The sequence below is a fragment of the Anser cygnoides genome, chromosome 12 (genome assembly GCF_040182565.1).
Source record: "Anser cygnoides isolate HZ-2024a breed goose chromosome 12, Taihu_goose_T2T_genome, whole genome shotgun sequence".
In the NCBI taxonomy this organism is placed as follows: domain Eukaryota; kingdom Metazoa; phylum Chordata; class Aves; order Anseriformes; family Anatidae; genus Anser; species Anser cygnoides.
In genome coordinates this window covers 16575192-16589196 of record NC_089884.1, presented here as the reverse complement: position 1 = coordinate 16589196, position 14005 = coordinate 16575192, and the positions used below count along the sequence as shown (strand labels likewise).

Here is a 14005-nt window from a genome sequence, read left to right as displayed (position 1 = left end):
TGAAGCTGCATATGTGCAGAAATATCTTCTGGATTTAGGTGATACTGTTAACTAAAGGATTATTTCATGTACCAGTACCACTAATGTTTTTAGTGGACAATTGAAGTTCGTTTTGAAGTGAATCTTAAATAGAAGTAAAATCCTGGTCAAGTGTAAGGCCTAGTCTTAACAGTCAAAATCCTAACAGAAATCATATCCTGAGCTATTTCTTGATTCTTCTCTAGTGGGCTTCTGAGGAGGAAAAAAATAAAAGGAGGCTTTGCTAGGAAATAGCTGTGATGACAAAGGTGGGTTAACTAACTCTGGAGAGTTACTAAAAAATAACCTTTTTGTGTTCTTTGAGAACACATGTAAAAATGCGTCTGATCTTTTAAAATAGCACTCAAAACAACCTTAAAATAAGGAGGACTTTTCCATAAAGCCATGTCCCATGTAATTGAGGGGGCCCTCACCACAAGGTCTGCATAGACCTAGGCCGGGGGAGAGGCTGAGATCCAGTTCAGGATTTCTTCCTTCTGTAGGAAGCAGCGAAGCCTGTAAGCGAGCCCTTACGTGGTCACTGTTGCTTGCTTATAGTGCTGAACTGCCTTTGGAAGGGGGGAAAAAAAGAGCAAGGTATGTCGGAGGACAAAGTGGGTTTGAGGCCCGAGGCTCTGAGTGCAGTGTGCATCGCCACCCCCCGCGTCGATGTGAGACCTGGAGCGCTTCAGGGAAGCACTGGCCCCACAAACAGTCCGTGGCCCCGTTTCCAGCCCGAACCAAGGCACAGCAGCGGTGTACTGCGAGCGGTGGAAGGGGAAGAGTTAATCCCTGTACCACATGTAGGGAAGAGCAGTCCGTTGGGGGTTAAATTGCAGAGCCTAATGGAATAATAACTGGTAGCACCATCTGCTGGCCTACTTCCGCAGAAGGAGTCAGTATTTTTAACGACATCTCTAATATTCATGCTGATGCATTTTGATGCTTTGTGCATTCATTTCTTTCTGTGCTTTGTTGGAATCTGGCTATCTGCTTACGGCCCTGGTGGAAACCCCGCTGCTGAGGGGCGGCAGGCGGGCTGTGCCCTACCTGAGTTGGACGATCGGTGGACAGACGCCTGCCAAGGGAGAAATATGTTGATAAATCCCAATGTGTGTTTGTGGAGGGTTGTGCATATCTTGGCTGCAGCTTGCTAAATAGGCCATTTAGCAATCTTCTTTCAATGCTTTTCTCTTGAGCACTGCCTGGGGTGCTGAAAAAGCAGAGGGCAAGCCTTTGTCTGACGCCAAAAATGTCTTCAGTGAAGAGGCCAAGAGGAAGGGTAAGTGAAAGCCTGAATGAGTGGGAGGAGGAGGGGTTCTTTGGGCTAAAAGGCTAATGGGATTGAATAACCTTCCTTATTACTGGCTGCTGCTGCGGGAGCCGTGCTGCATCGCCATCTTGAGCTTGTGGCTGTTTTCTCGAGTCTCGGTTATTTGTTATAGCCTGTAGGCCTTAAGGTGGCATTTTAGAGAGTGATCCTAAACCCTGCCTCCTTCCCACTGCCGCAGCACTGCTATTAAGCCTTTGATGAGGCACGTATAGAAAATGTATCCAGTGAAGTGCACTGGATTTGGCCTGAAAATGTGTTTGGAAATTCCTGGTGGCTTTTCTTCATGCTGTAGTCAGAGGCGCATTTACGGGTGAGAATGTAACATAACTGTTATCTGCTGGTTGTTTTTTTTTTTTTGTCTGTTTGAATAGGAAATTCTTTCCATTCCTCAAAGGGGGGCGGGGGCAGGAGGGAAGAAAGCAAAAACATGTCTTCTGCTCTCTTTAAAGAGCGGCTGCTCATTTGGAATTGAATTCTTTGCGTAAACAACCTGCATCAATGAAATAGTGCTTAAAAACCCGAAAGCAAAAACAAGACGTGCATTTTCGAATGAATATACTATGTTGATTTAAATAAAATGATCAGAAAGCAGTATTTTTGGATTAATACAGAGCTGCATGGGCTTAGTTTTTGTTTTGTCTTTTTTAATCTTGATTTTGTTCGGCATCAATTCTGGTTACCACTGAGTTGTCTTGTGGATATTATGTCTACCGTAAGATCTATGTGGTCCTGGTATCATCCCGAAGAAGAAATACTGATGCTGTTACCTTTGGGAGTTCTTGGCTTTCTCAGATTTTATGAGAAGAATATCTACTGGAGATGTCTGAGATTTGTGTCAAACGTATGGGAATGCTTGGAAGGTTAGGGATCGGTGTGTCTAACTACAGAGGAGGAAAGAACGTGGAGAGAATTTTGTGAAGATTTTTTTTCCTGATTTTCAGTATGTAGACTGCTTGTGTAAAACCAACAATTGATGTACTTATTCTGAAACCCACGCCATTCTGTGGTAAAAACAGAATTTCTTCTTTGTTGTGTCTGTATAAGTCTCTGCCAGTTTAATTTTTTTATGTAGGATTCTAGATTAAAAACACTTTTCTTTTAAGAAATATTCAGATTGTTAAAATAAGGGGATTTTGTTTACTTTGTCTCTTTCTACAGCCTCCTTCCTCCAAGAAGACTGATGGTTCAGGATCATATACTAAGTTGCAGAATACCCAGGTGAGGGCAATGTCTGAAAAGAAGCAGAAGAAAAAAGCAGACTCTGAAAGTAAACAAGAGAAGGCAAATCGCATAATATCTGAAGCGATTGCAAAAGCAAAAGAGAGAGGAGAGAGAAACATTCCACGAGTAATGAGTCCTGAAAACTTTCCCAGTGTTTCAGCTGAAGGAAAAGAGGAAAAGAAAGGTAGAAAAGTTAAAACCAAACCCAAGGACAAGGAGACCAAAAAACCAAAAACTGGTTCCTCAACCAAAATTAAAGAGAAAACAAAAATTGGGTAAGTAGATTTAAATGTTGTCTTCTCTTCAGATTGCATATCTGTGATTAAAATAAAAACTGCTTACTGATAATATTCTCCTTTTGCTGCCTACACAAAATTCTTCCTAATTAAGTCCATGTGTGGACTTTATTGTTCAGGAACAAGAATGCTTTGTTTTCTCTTCAGATAAAATCATTTTAGAACTGTCCTTTGAAAGGAATGGCTTTTGTGTTTTAAATCCATTTCCTACATTTCTTTATACTTATTTTGAAGTATAAACAACACCAAAGTATCTTAGTGTCTTTTTGCCTACTGTTGTAATTGGTTCCGACTCTAAATGAAGTTTATCTGATATTATAAATTCTGTCTTTATCAATTCTGGTATATATCTTTAATCTGTGATACTATGAATATTCTTACAGATACCACACGGGGTATTATAAGTAAAGTGCATATTGGAAAATTTGTATTCTAAGTATTTTGTAGTCTTCAGTCATATCGACTTAATCTGCCCTCTTAAAGGTTTTGCAGACTCAGCTGGATCAAGCTGGGTTGATGCCCTAGGGGTAAGAAGCCTTCAAAAGACATGTTAGATGTTAGGGCGCTGCAGAACATTCGATACATGGCACTCCTCCTGACTTCAGAGCTAACCTAGTTCTCCAGTATACTTTTAAAGGAAACAGTGTGATTTCCACTGTTAAGTGTGTCAGTCAGGACTTGAAACGGAAATTTTAGCTACGATTAGATTTTTGTTTGAAATGGTATGCCCTTTTTTCAGTAACAGACGTAGGAACTGGCATGTCTGTCCATATTTAAATGTCTCATATGCATATGTATATTTTCATTTATACGGAGGAGAAATGAATGTTCTTTTAATCAGCCTATTTCTCTGCTTGTGTGCTCCAAACAAACCACTTCCATGAGAAGTTATCCGATAGTATAAAGGTTACTACTCTAAATCTAACTTGATTCTTAACCTGAACTTTCCTGGTCTTAATTTCTTTCCCTTCTACTTAAGGGTTTGCAAATGAATGCTGCTTATACTTGTTAGTACTTCATTGTGTTTCCTTCTTCTCCTGCTCTCCCCCTTCACCCCTCTGGTCTTGTTTAAAGGGGGGTGAGTTGGATATATACTTCCAAAGTTGATTTCCCTTTCACGTTTCTGAATTTACTCATGTTCTGTAATAGGTAGGCGTTTTGCGGGTCTTTCTTACCAGGAAACTTGCACACTGTTGTTTAGCTACTGTCAGTTTCTGGAACCTTTATCTGAATTGCTCTAGGTGCTTTGTAGCCATTTGTCTAGGTAATTAACAAAACATACTGAAAAAAAATCCTTATGATCTGCTACATAATTCCCATAGTATTTTTGCTGCTTTATAGTCAGAATAGTGAAATGAGCTTTTACCTTTGATTAACACTTCTGCATTCGGTTTTCTGTCTTCATGAAATGCTTAGCTGTGCACATCAATTTGCATCAGTTCTCAAGACTGCACAAGGTAGTATCAAATGACAAGTAGGCATTTGTCAAACTGGATTTTTAAGTGATTTTTAAGTGATGTTTGTGGTTGATCCCAAGTACGCTGAAGCTGGCAGACAGCTTTAATTCTGTACAGTCAACTCTGTGTAATTTTTCATTGAGCTGCGAAGGTTTGCCTCCCTGTTATTTACCAGTCTAATCGGGTAATGCCCCAGTAGCATGCTACCTTGCAGCATGGGTAAGTTAAGTTAACAATGTGGGACAGATAAGTGAAGAATTAGGAGTCATATCATATTTGAGAGCTGTGAAAGGAGTCTTCTAGAGCCACAACTTATGGATTCTACCAAATTTCCATATACTTTAGTGGACTGCTGTAAATCTAATGCTTCTGGACGCCCATGTGCTTCATTTTTGTATCTGAATAGCTTGATGTGGTTTTATGTTGGGTTAGCAGTATTTTACAGTTTTATGAATAAATACATATCTTTATATAAATAAAATACTAAGTGTTTAGCATGAGTGTATACCACAGGGTATATACTGAATAGCAGTAATTGCAAGAAGGCTCTGTTTTCTGTTTAAAAATAATCCTACCAGATTCTGTTTTCTTTGTAATTGTACCTATTGATCTTATGGAAGTAGAACACTTACTGTAGTATGGCTATAACTGGCTATTCAAAGGTGTTTAAGAAAAAGTGTGGTTACCAAGGTTTTTAATAAAATTCGATTTACCTAGGGAAGAACAAAGTGAAATCCAATAATTCATAAAGGTTTTAGATGATTAAAACACCTTTTCTAAAGGTTTCTTCGTGTCTGACATTATTAGAAAAATACTTCTTAATGAATCTCAGCACATTCTGCAAATTGTGCTATCAAAATAGTATTAGGATTTTAAATGTGTGGGTTGCTACATCCATTTTCCCCTTTATCTTAAAATAAAACAAACTACTATTGAATCTTGGGAGAAAGTTCTACTGTGTTCAAGTAATACTTGATCAAGATTGTAAGATTGAGTGCTTTATTGGGCAAGGAGATGGGAGGACTTGAATTCCGTGAGAACTTTGTGTTTGGGAGGTGGTGTGGAGCTGTGAGTGCTTGAGAGATGTGAAGTCACGCTCATTTTTCAGGTGACTCCTGTTTGGCTTTAATCTCATCTCTCTCTCATCCCTTCGTGCATCAGACGTAGCCTGTCCAATACGAGCACAAGTGTACCTTCTCTGGTCCAGTACTCGAACAGCAAGCTCGTACGCAGATTGGGATCAAGAATTTAATCAGGATCTTAGGTCCCGACTGTGTAGCATGTCGTGCGCTCCTCTCGAGGAGGATTGAGAGAGGTGCAGTTACCCAGCTGTGAAAATGATAGGCTCTGCCTGGCTGAACTGGCAGAGCTGGAGCTGGCACGCTAGTTGCTGAACAGACCTTGTTAAAATGGCCTGCTAGCCAACAGGCTTTATTAAAAAGGAAAAAAGAAAAAATGTGCATTTAAATACAATGCAATGCAACTTTTACTGGCATTAAGTAGCCCTCATCTAGGATCAAGATAAGTTTTAGCTACTGTGTTTCTGGATATCGGGGACAGCATGATTTTAATCTTTTTCCCCCTAATTAAGCATAATTAATTGGTATGTCTTTGGAGGCTTCATGTTCACTGTTTACCTTTTCTGTCACGATTCCTCTGAGATATACAGGTATATAAAAAAATAAAAACCACAATAATTCTTTCCAGTTGATCACTACTAGTTATAAACTACTAGAAATTACTTTCTAGGCAGGCTATATTTTCTTTCTAAAGGTTCTGATTAAGGTTTTTTATCCTCTGACCTGTTGAAGTCAAAGAAACAAGACTTGTTCATTTCAGTCCTCTGGTTTAGAAATAGAATCAATAATTAGTAAAGCTTCTGTGCTGTAAGCATTGCTGAAGATAAATGACTAAATTCCTTTATTACCAAAAGTGTCATAAGTGTATGACAAATTATTAGCAGTATAAGAATGCATGTATAATGTATTTAGTATTACCAGATATGGAAATGGTTATCTTTATACGTTCATTACTGATAAAGCTAACTGTTTAAAAATTAAGTTACTTCAGTGGTTTCTCAGGACTGCAGAACTGCTTTTCATCTAGTGTTGATTTAGCAAAGCATATTGAGTTTTAGAAATCTAAATACTTAATATTTTTGCATAGAAGTTGTATTTATTTACAAGCATTTGAACTGCTTATGATTCCAGTTCTTCCATTTAAGGTGATACATATTTAAACTCGAAAGTCTACCTTTAGCATTTTATGTAAAGGATAGAAGAGTTAGGAATTTATAAACGTTCTGTTGTTCAAGAAAGTAGATTGGCATTTAGATTTATAGCTCTCAATGTACTCCCACCTACTCAAACACAAAATTAAATATCATGGTCCTGATTAAAAGCAGTAGCTCAGCATTAGTGATATAAAAGGCAGTATCATTAGACTATATTTAAAACTTTTTAATTGCTAGGTAGTTTTGTTTGTTTTTAAATAAATAACTAAATAAATTCCCCCAAACCATAGGAATTAGATTTACAAAAGTTCAGTTGGGGATCGTAGCCCATAAGTTCAAAACTGTTTCCTGTTATCAGAAGTGGGTGTATGGTTTCATGTGCTAAAAGGAGAGTGCTGATTTTTTATTAACCCTTAAATTGCATAATAATGAATCCAGCAAGTCCTACACGATCCTGTTAACTACCCAAATGAGTAAATATTATTGTCTTGAAATGGGTCTCAGATGTACTTTTTACAGTACAGAGCCTTTTTAGGACGCAAGACCCTGGTAGAAAAATCTTTATATTATCACTTGTTGATATGGTACTGTCAAGATGGTTTGAATCCTTTCTAAACTCAGCAGCAGGAGACATGGGGATGGAAAAAAAAAAAAAGGAAGTGATTCACCTAGTAGCTGATCCTGCATCATTTAAGGTTGAATGTAAGAACTTGGAGTGAATTTCCTAGAAAGTAGACATTGTCGATTGTCTTGTGTTTTATATAAGTTGGGAAATGCTGGCTCTATGATCTATGCTCAAGTAGAGGAGATGTCACTGAATGTCTTTGTTCCATCAGATCGTAACCCTCTTTTTTCATGACTAGAAATCTCACACATTTCAGATTCGATCGTCTTCCTGGGATGTGTTTGCATTGAGCCATGACTCATTGGCGTAGTTTTCTCTGCTCCCAAACTCTAGTTTTGATGCACCAGTTGGGTTTAAGTGACAGAAACTGAAGTCTGCTAACCTACTACAAAGTATTTGAGTGCCAAACAATATGGTCTTATTAACAACAACAACAACAAAAAACAACGTACTTGTTTTTTCTCTTGCATTATTATTCTAGTTCTGTCTGAGCTTGAAATGGCTGCCTGTTCCAAGTAAGATTAGATGAGTGTTTTAAAAATCTGTCTCCAATTCAAGTTACTAATTTGAGATATATTTGGAGAAGGAGACAGTGGCTAATATTAGGGCGTTGGTATTATTTATTAAACATGCTAAAAGGATGAGAGTAACTGTTTTCATACCATCAATATACTTCTCATTTTAAGAGGATATGCTATCTTGTCAAGGAAATATCTGCTTTCTATTTTGCTAATAAATAGGATTTTTAGCTAAGTTTTTGGTGATAAACACTAATGATGTAGATAACCAGCATTTTATTACTCATGAGTTAATAAAATGCTTTGACTACAAATTAAGTATTTGGGAGGTGGCTGTTCGGATACTAATGATTAGTTATTTAGTGTTTCTTGATTTTGAGAAAACAGAACTGAAATGCTACTTTCAAAGTCAGCAATATCTTTCTGTTTCTTACACCCCTAATACAAATTTGCTGTTTTCCTTTTTTTTCCTCTTTAATACTTGCTCACGTTCAATATTTTTAAGGCTTTGAAAATTGTTCTCATAATTTTATAGCTGTTAAAAGTGCTGACAACTCTTCCATCACATTCTTCTGCTCTTAAACAGGAGGAATGGACCAGATTCTAACTGGTTGTTAATTTGTAGGAAAGTAGTTACACTGTCCAGAGATTTGTTCCTCAAATAGTGGTTCCTGGTGGTCTTGCTGATGGTTTCTTTTAGTTTTGAGACCTAAATCACTTTAGGAGTTATGTGCTAAGGATCAAGAGTAAAACTGGCTCCTCAGATGGCTTCTTTCTAATCTCTTCCATTTGTATACGTTTCTCAACATTTTTGGTTTACTTTGAAGACAGAGAAGAAGAAAAACATGTTGAAGCAAACTACAGTATTTCTAGATGTTATGTAATAAGATTTTAAGTTTAAGAAGGCAAGAAAAAATTAAATTGGAATGGAGTTGAGTGACATTATTTATTCTGTGTCTACAGTGTGCTGCTTCCTTTTCATAGAAACAGAATAGATAGTTTCTGTTCAGAAGAGTTTGTTTCAGCATGGAAAAAGGGATTTTAGCCAAGGATCTTTATGCTTTCCTGCAGAAATCTATAAACTGGCAAGGCAACTTGCTCTGTCAATGAAAAAATTTCACAGAATTGATCCAGTTTACAAGCTTCTGAAAATCATTGTTTTCACATAGCAGATTTTTTTGAAGTTTATGGCCAAAATATGAGCAGATTGCACTTTTACTAAGAGAAATGCATGACTTCAGCACCATACTGTCATTCAGCAACTTCTGATACCAAATTGCATGGTAGTTCTGGGCACTGGATCAGAAGGAAGTGAAACTGCAATTATTCCTCATTGGCATCGTATCCACATGGAGGATGAAACGTTCTGATCAGTAATGTGTAAAGAAGATGTTAAGAAAATTTCAGGAAGATGCATGTGAAGAAAAGTACCAGGGGTAGGGAATACAAGATTAAGATAAGACAACAGCTGATGGGCAAGTGGAATATTTATAAGATTGCAGGGACAGATCAAGAGGTGAGCACACAGGGAGACCAAAGCTACAGAGAAGGAAGGGAAAAATGTGCAGGAAAAGATGTAGAGAAGTCTGTAATCCCAAAACAGCCCCGTGTTCTAAAGCTGAAGATCTGCTATTCCGTGGATGGCACTACAAGCTGTAGGAAAATGGTCATGGCCTTCCATCACGCTGTGCTGCTTGAACCCAAAAGGAACCTGAACCTAGAATATTAGGCACTAGGGTATGAATCGAGGATGAACCTGGTTGCACAGGTACAAATGTTTAACGTGGCAACATGCATTTATGAAATATTTTAACCCACTGTTATGTAGAAGGAGTCCAGATTTGGATTAGGTTGGCCAGGGACGTATCAGCTGTGGAGATGAGCAGTGCTTGGCAGGGCAAGGCCCTGTCTGCCGCTGGCTTTGAGCAGGAATTGGACCAAATGTCCTCCCAAGATCCTGTCCAGCTTCACTTGTATTCAGCACTTAGTTAATGAAAGAATATTTATTGGAGAAAAATAATAATCTACAAATTATGAGTTCAATAGTCTGAATACATTCTATGTCCGGTATTTCAGTGAAAAGATCAGCAAGGGACAGCTAGAGATCAGCCCAGCGTGTTCCACTTACTGATAACATAAGGACAAAGCTTACAATAGTGCCTGACCAGGTCTCCCTGGAGCTTCATCTAGACTAGTATTCTGTCTCCAGCCATGGTCAGAAGCAGATGCGACAGGCAGAATTTAAGAGCAGGAGAAGCATTCCTGATGCTTCTTCATGTTTTCCCAATCTCCAAATGTGCAGCTCTAGAGCTTGTTGGGATAGGGATGGTTTTGTCAGTTCGCTGGTCTTCCAACAAATTCTATCCCACCAGTTTGTTGCATTTCCCTTTAAATCAGTGTTAAATTGTAGTATCCGCAGCTCAGGATAACTAGGTTCAGAAAGTCAATCAGTGTGCCTTGTCTATACTACTTTCAAAAATACTAGCTAATTGAGCACATTAGCTGGTAAGTGCTGATATAACACCTTTAAATTCTGTGGAAGAAAGTGAGATGAAAGAGGAAGAAAGTGGTTTATCCAAGCCTATCTCCTGAAAGAAGCATATTTAACAAATATCTGAGGATCCAACAGTATTAATACATAAATAAACTCCTCATTAGATATGGAAAAGCAAGGGAAAAATCAAAGAGTCTGTTTTCATATACAGTGGGAAAACCGTTGTATTCATTCTTGAAATTATTTCCAGCAATTATGATAAGTGTTTTCTAAATAACAAGCTGAGGATGCCTAATGAAAAGCAAGGGCTTGAAGACCAGAATTTCCCTCTGAGCAGGCAGCCCTGTGAACAAGCAGCTCTGTGATCATGCTTATTGCAATGTAATTTCATCGTGCATTTTCCAGCACTGTTCAGTTCATAATGAAACAAAAAAAATGGGAGTGGAAAATGTTTTCTTTATTTTTTTGACCTTTCCACACTTAGCGGCTAAATACTGAAAACGTGAAAATGTTCAGTGTTTTAAAAACTGTCTGTAATCTTTTGGCAGCCATGTTGTTTAATCCTACCCATAATATTTTGGTAGATTAAGATTTTCATTTTCTGGAGTGTTGATTTGGTTTTAGTAAATATGTGATAGTTCTTTTTTTTGGACATTCCCCCCCCCCCCCCCCCCCCCCCCCCCCCCCCCAAAAAAAAAAAAGAGATAAGTGTTTCAACCACCACCACATTCTCATCAGTGTTTTTTCAGGTGGCCAATATGTTGGATGCTACTTTGGCATAAAATAACTCGAATTGTCTGTCTAAAAGCTATTGTCAGCCGCTTAATTTGTGCCACAAATAGCAGAGACGTGTGTGCTGGAACAGTTGTCTCTTTCTCTGTTACACAGAGCTGATGATCAGATACTATGTGAAATATGTGTTTTAGGACAGATTTTTATGTCTGTGTTTTTGGGTAGTTTGTAATCATTCTGTGATTATTCCACTGAAAACATATTTGAAGAGTAGTGTTTGGCACATCTCGAATATGAAAAAAGAAATATTTTGACACCTTTTAGATACAAACAAATTAGATGACATTGGTACCATAATTTATAGTATAACCTTTAAAGCTCAACTGAGAAATAATTGGTGGTTTTTCATTAGAATTTAGCCAATTTCTTCAGCACAGTGTTGGCTCTCAGAGTATACTAAGAGTTCTTAGAGATAAAACTACTGGGGTTTGAATACAGCTTTTTAATTTTCTTAAAGGCAAAAATGATTCGTGTAATTCTCTCACTTTTACCATTAAATGACTGGATTAAGCATACAAGCTTTGCATGTCAGACAGCTTTGAATTGTTTTAGATTGTTGTCTGTAGCTAATCTTTTAAATATTGATAAGAAAAGATATGTTTTACAATGAGAAGTTATTTTCAGCAAGTTATTTACTGTCATCACCTGCAGATGATAGGTATGCCAATTTTTGTCTATATAATTTACCATTGTCAGTTAGTTTAAATGTTAGATTTTACGTTTCAGTTATTCATTTATAGATATAAAATATTTGATAGAGGAGTATAAGGTAGTTGGATAACTGCTTACTTGTAGAGAAACCCAGACACATGAGTAGGAAATACCTAGTGTTCAATTGTAGCTTTTTGTTTTGAGAAGTATTTTTCCTTTTTAAGGGCGTGGTGCTTCCTGATTTTTATAGTAACAAGGGTAATGGAATTGCTAGTCTATGTGGCATTGTTTTTAATCTTGAAGTTAAGTAAACTTAGTATATAGCATTCACTTAGAACTGTTTTTTAATTTTCTTCCTAACAGAAAGCTAATCATCACGCTGGGTAAGAAGCAGAAAAGAAAAAATGAATCTTCAGATGAATTGTCTGATGCTAAGCAGACTCCGCAGCGGCCAGTGAAAGATGAAGACTCGCAGGTAAGCAGTCAGAGTTTTTCTCTTAAATTTGTATTTGCTCTTACGTCTATAGGCTTTCTTTTTCCTGTCTCTCCAAAGAATTATACTTCTGTTGATAGAGTGAGTTACTGTTTTTCTCTCAGTAATATGTGTCGCTCATAGATACAATCCTCACATTGTCAGCTGCTTTTCCCTTTTTGAAATAAGAGAATCCTGTAGGTTAGAATCCCTCTGTAGTAATGGGACATCAATGTCCTGCTTGCATCTGCTGCATTTCAGTACAGAAGTCTGTAGATTTGAGACTGTAAGTACTCATCTATTGAATTGGCAGTTAGACCTGATGCTTACTGTGGGTGACTTTGTAATAAGAAGAGGAGAATGTGGTAATTGCCCAATAGAAGGGGCATTTATCGGTGATACCAGCTCTTGGAGAACATTTAAAAGGCCTGTGGCAAACTTTGCTCTTTTTCTGAGCACTGCTTCTGTAGAAACTGAAGAATTACTTTTTTACAGTGTTGGATCTGAAGGAGCTATGCTCAGTATGCTGATAGGCTCTAGTTGCTTCTGAAATGCACCTGAAGGAAGTGCAGGATTGAGAACTGAAGGGGTGGAGTCATTCTCTCCTGGCATCTCTCCCTTGTAACTTTTCTGTCTTCATTTTTTAATAGATTCCCCTGGTATAGTCATTTAATCATTTACAAACTTTATGCACAAAGAAATATGGACTGTGTAAGAGATAGTACCCTATTTATATGCGGATTAGTAACAGAATTGCAACTCTGTTCCTCTGGGCGGGCAGCATTAAAACCCAAGATTTCATTCTGAATATGTACAGGTTTTTATTCTGTAGCAATTTCATTGAAGGGGATGTAATCAATATTCATAATAAGTTGCTGAGTAAAAATTAATTGCGTGATCTGATGACAATGTCAGAAAATAATCATGAATTGCAGAGTTGACCTTTAGTATTTTGCAGATGATAATGCTGGGGAGAAGAGGATCCAAAGCCATTTCCAAGAATGGCTTTTTATTAATTTAAATGATGAAGTGCCTTAGGTAAAGGTTACCTGGAAGAAACTGTGGAATGATTTATTCCTTAGGGTATTTGTCTTGGTGTGGAAGGCCCATTTAGCAGACTTGAGAGGAGGTGAAAGGTTTCATAGTTCTAAAGTACTGTAACTTACCAATAGAGTTCTGTAAACACGTGAATATAATCCTTTGGATCAACAACTTTAATACAAAAGACTGAAGTTCATTCCTTTTTGGTTATTGTTTTGGAAGTTTTTTTAGCTATTTGATTTTTAGTATTATATGAGCCTTGTATGAAGGGAACAGAGGGTGGAGATACTGATGGGTGGAATGGGACAGCAAAAAATCATGCTGCAGAATGTCACGTAACACTGCTCTGCCTACCTACAAGAGTTACGGAGAAGCATAACAGGAAAGACATCTGTTGCTTTACTTCAGTCTCTGCTTTAATTCATTGTCTGTTTAGTATTTGAACATGATTTTCTTTTCCTATTGCCAGTAGCTTTCTATTTTAACCCAGGTGGGGAAGGTTAGTGTATTTTTAGGTAATTTTCCCTAACTCATTTGGTATGTTTAGTTTCTCACTAAGTATATTCCTTTAGTACGTTGATTTATTTGTTGGAAAAATGTGCAATACTACTTTATTTTGTTCCTTGTATCATTTTTATGACCATACTTCTCAGCTCAGGGAAGTATACAGCCTCTTTCAAACAAAAGAGGTTATATAAATACTTTGGAGAATGTAGGTTTGTTGATGTTTTGTTAATCATTTCATAAATTAAGAGAAGACATACTGAAAAGGATTGAAAATGCATTTTAATGACTCAATAGGCTAAATAAAATATCAACAACTACTTAATGAGTAAAACTGGAACCTAGTTCTT

General features: G+C 37.4%; 1 protein-coding gene across 14 annotated transcripts in view; it reads left to right on the top strand.

The window, feature by feature from the left end:
* Positions 1-14005, top strand: part of CHD9 (chromodomain helicase DNA binding protein 9) — a 94328-nt gene that overhangs the window by 37667 nt on the left and 42656 nt on the right. For 9 of the 14 annotated variants that reach the window (XM_067004594.1, XM_067004591.1, XM_067004595.1 and 6 more), the window contains 2 exons: positions 2510-2847; positions 12002-12113. In XM_067004594.1, the coding sequence (XP_066860695.1) occupies positions 2510-2847; positions 12002-12113 (450 nt within the window). Of the gene's footprint in view, positions 1-553; positions 1301-1407; positions 1662-2335; positions 2358-2509; positions 2848-12001; positions 12114-14005 lie in introns of those variants that run through there. The other 5 variants (XM_067004598.1, XM_048075301.2, XM_048075300.2 and 2 more) reach the window with 5 other exon arrangements.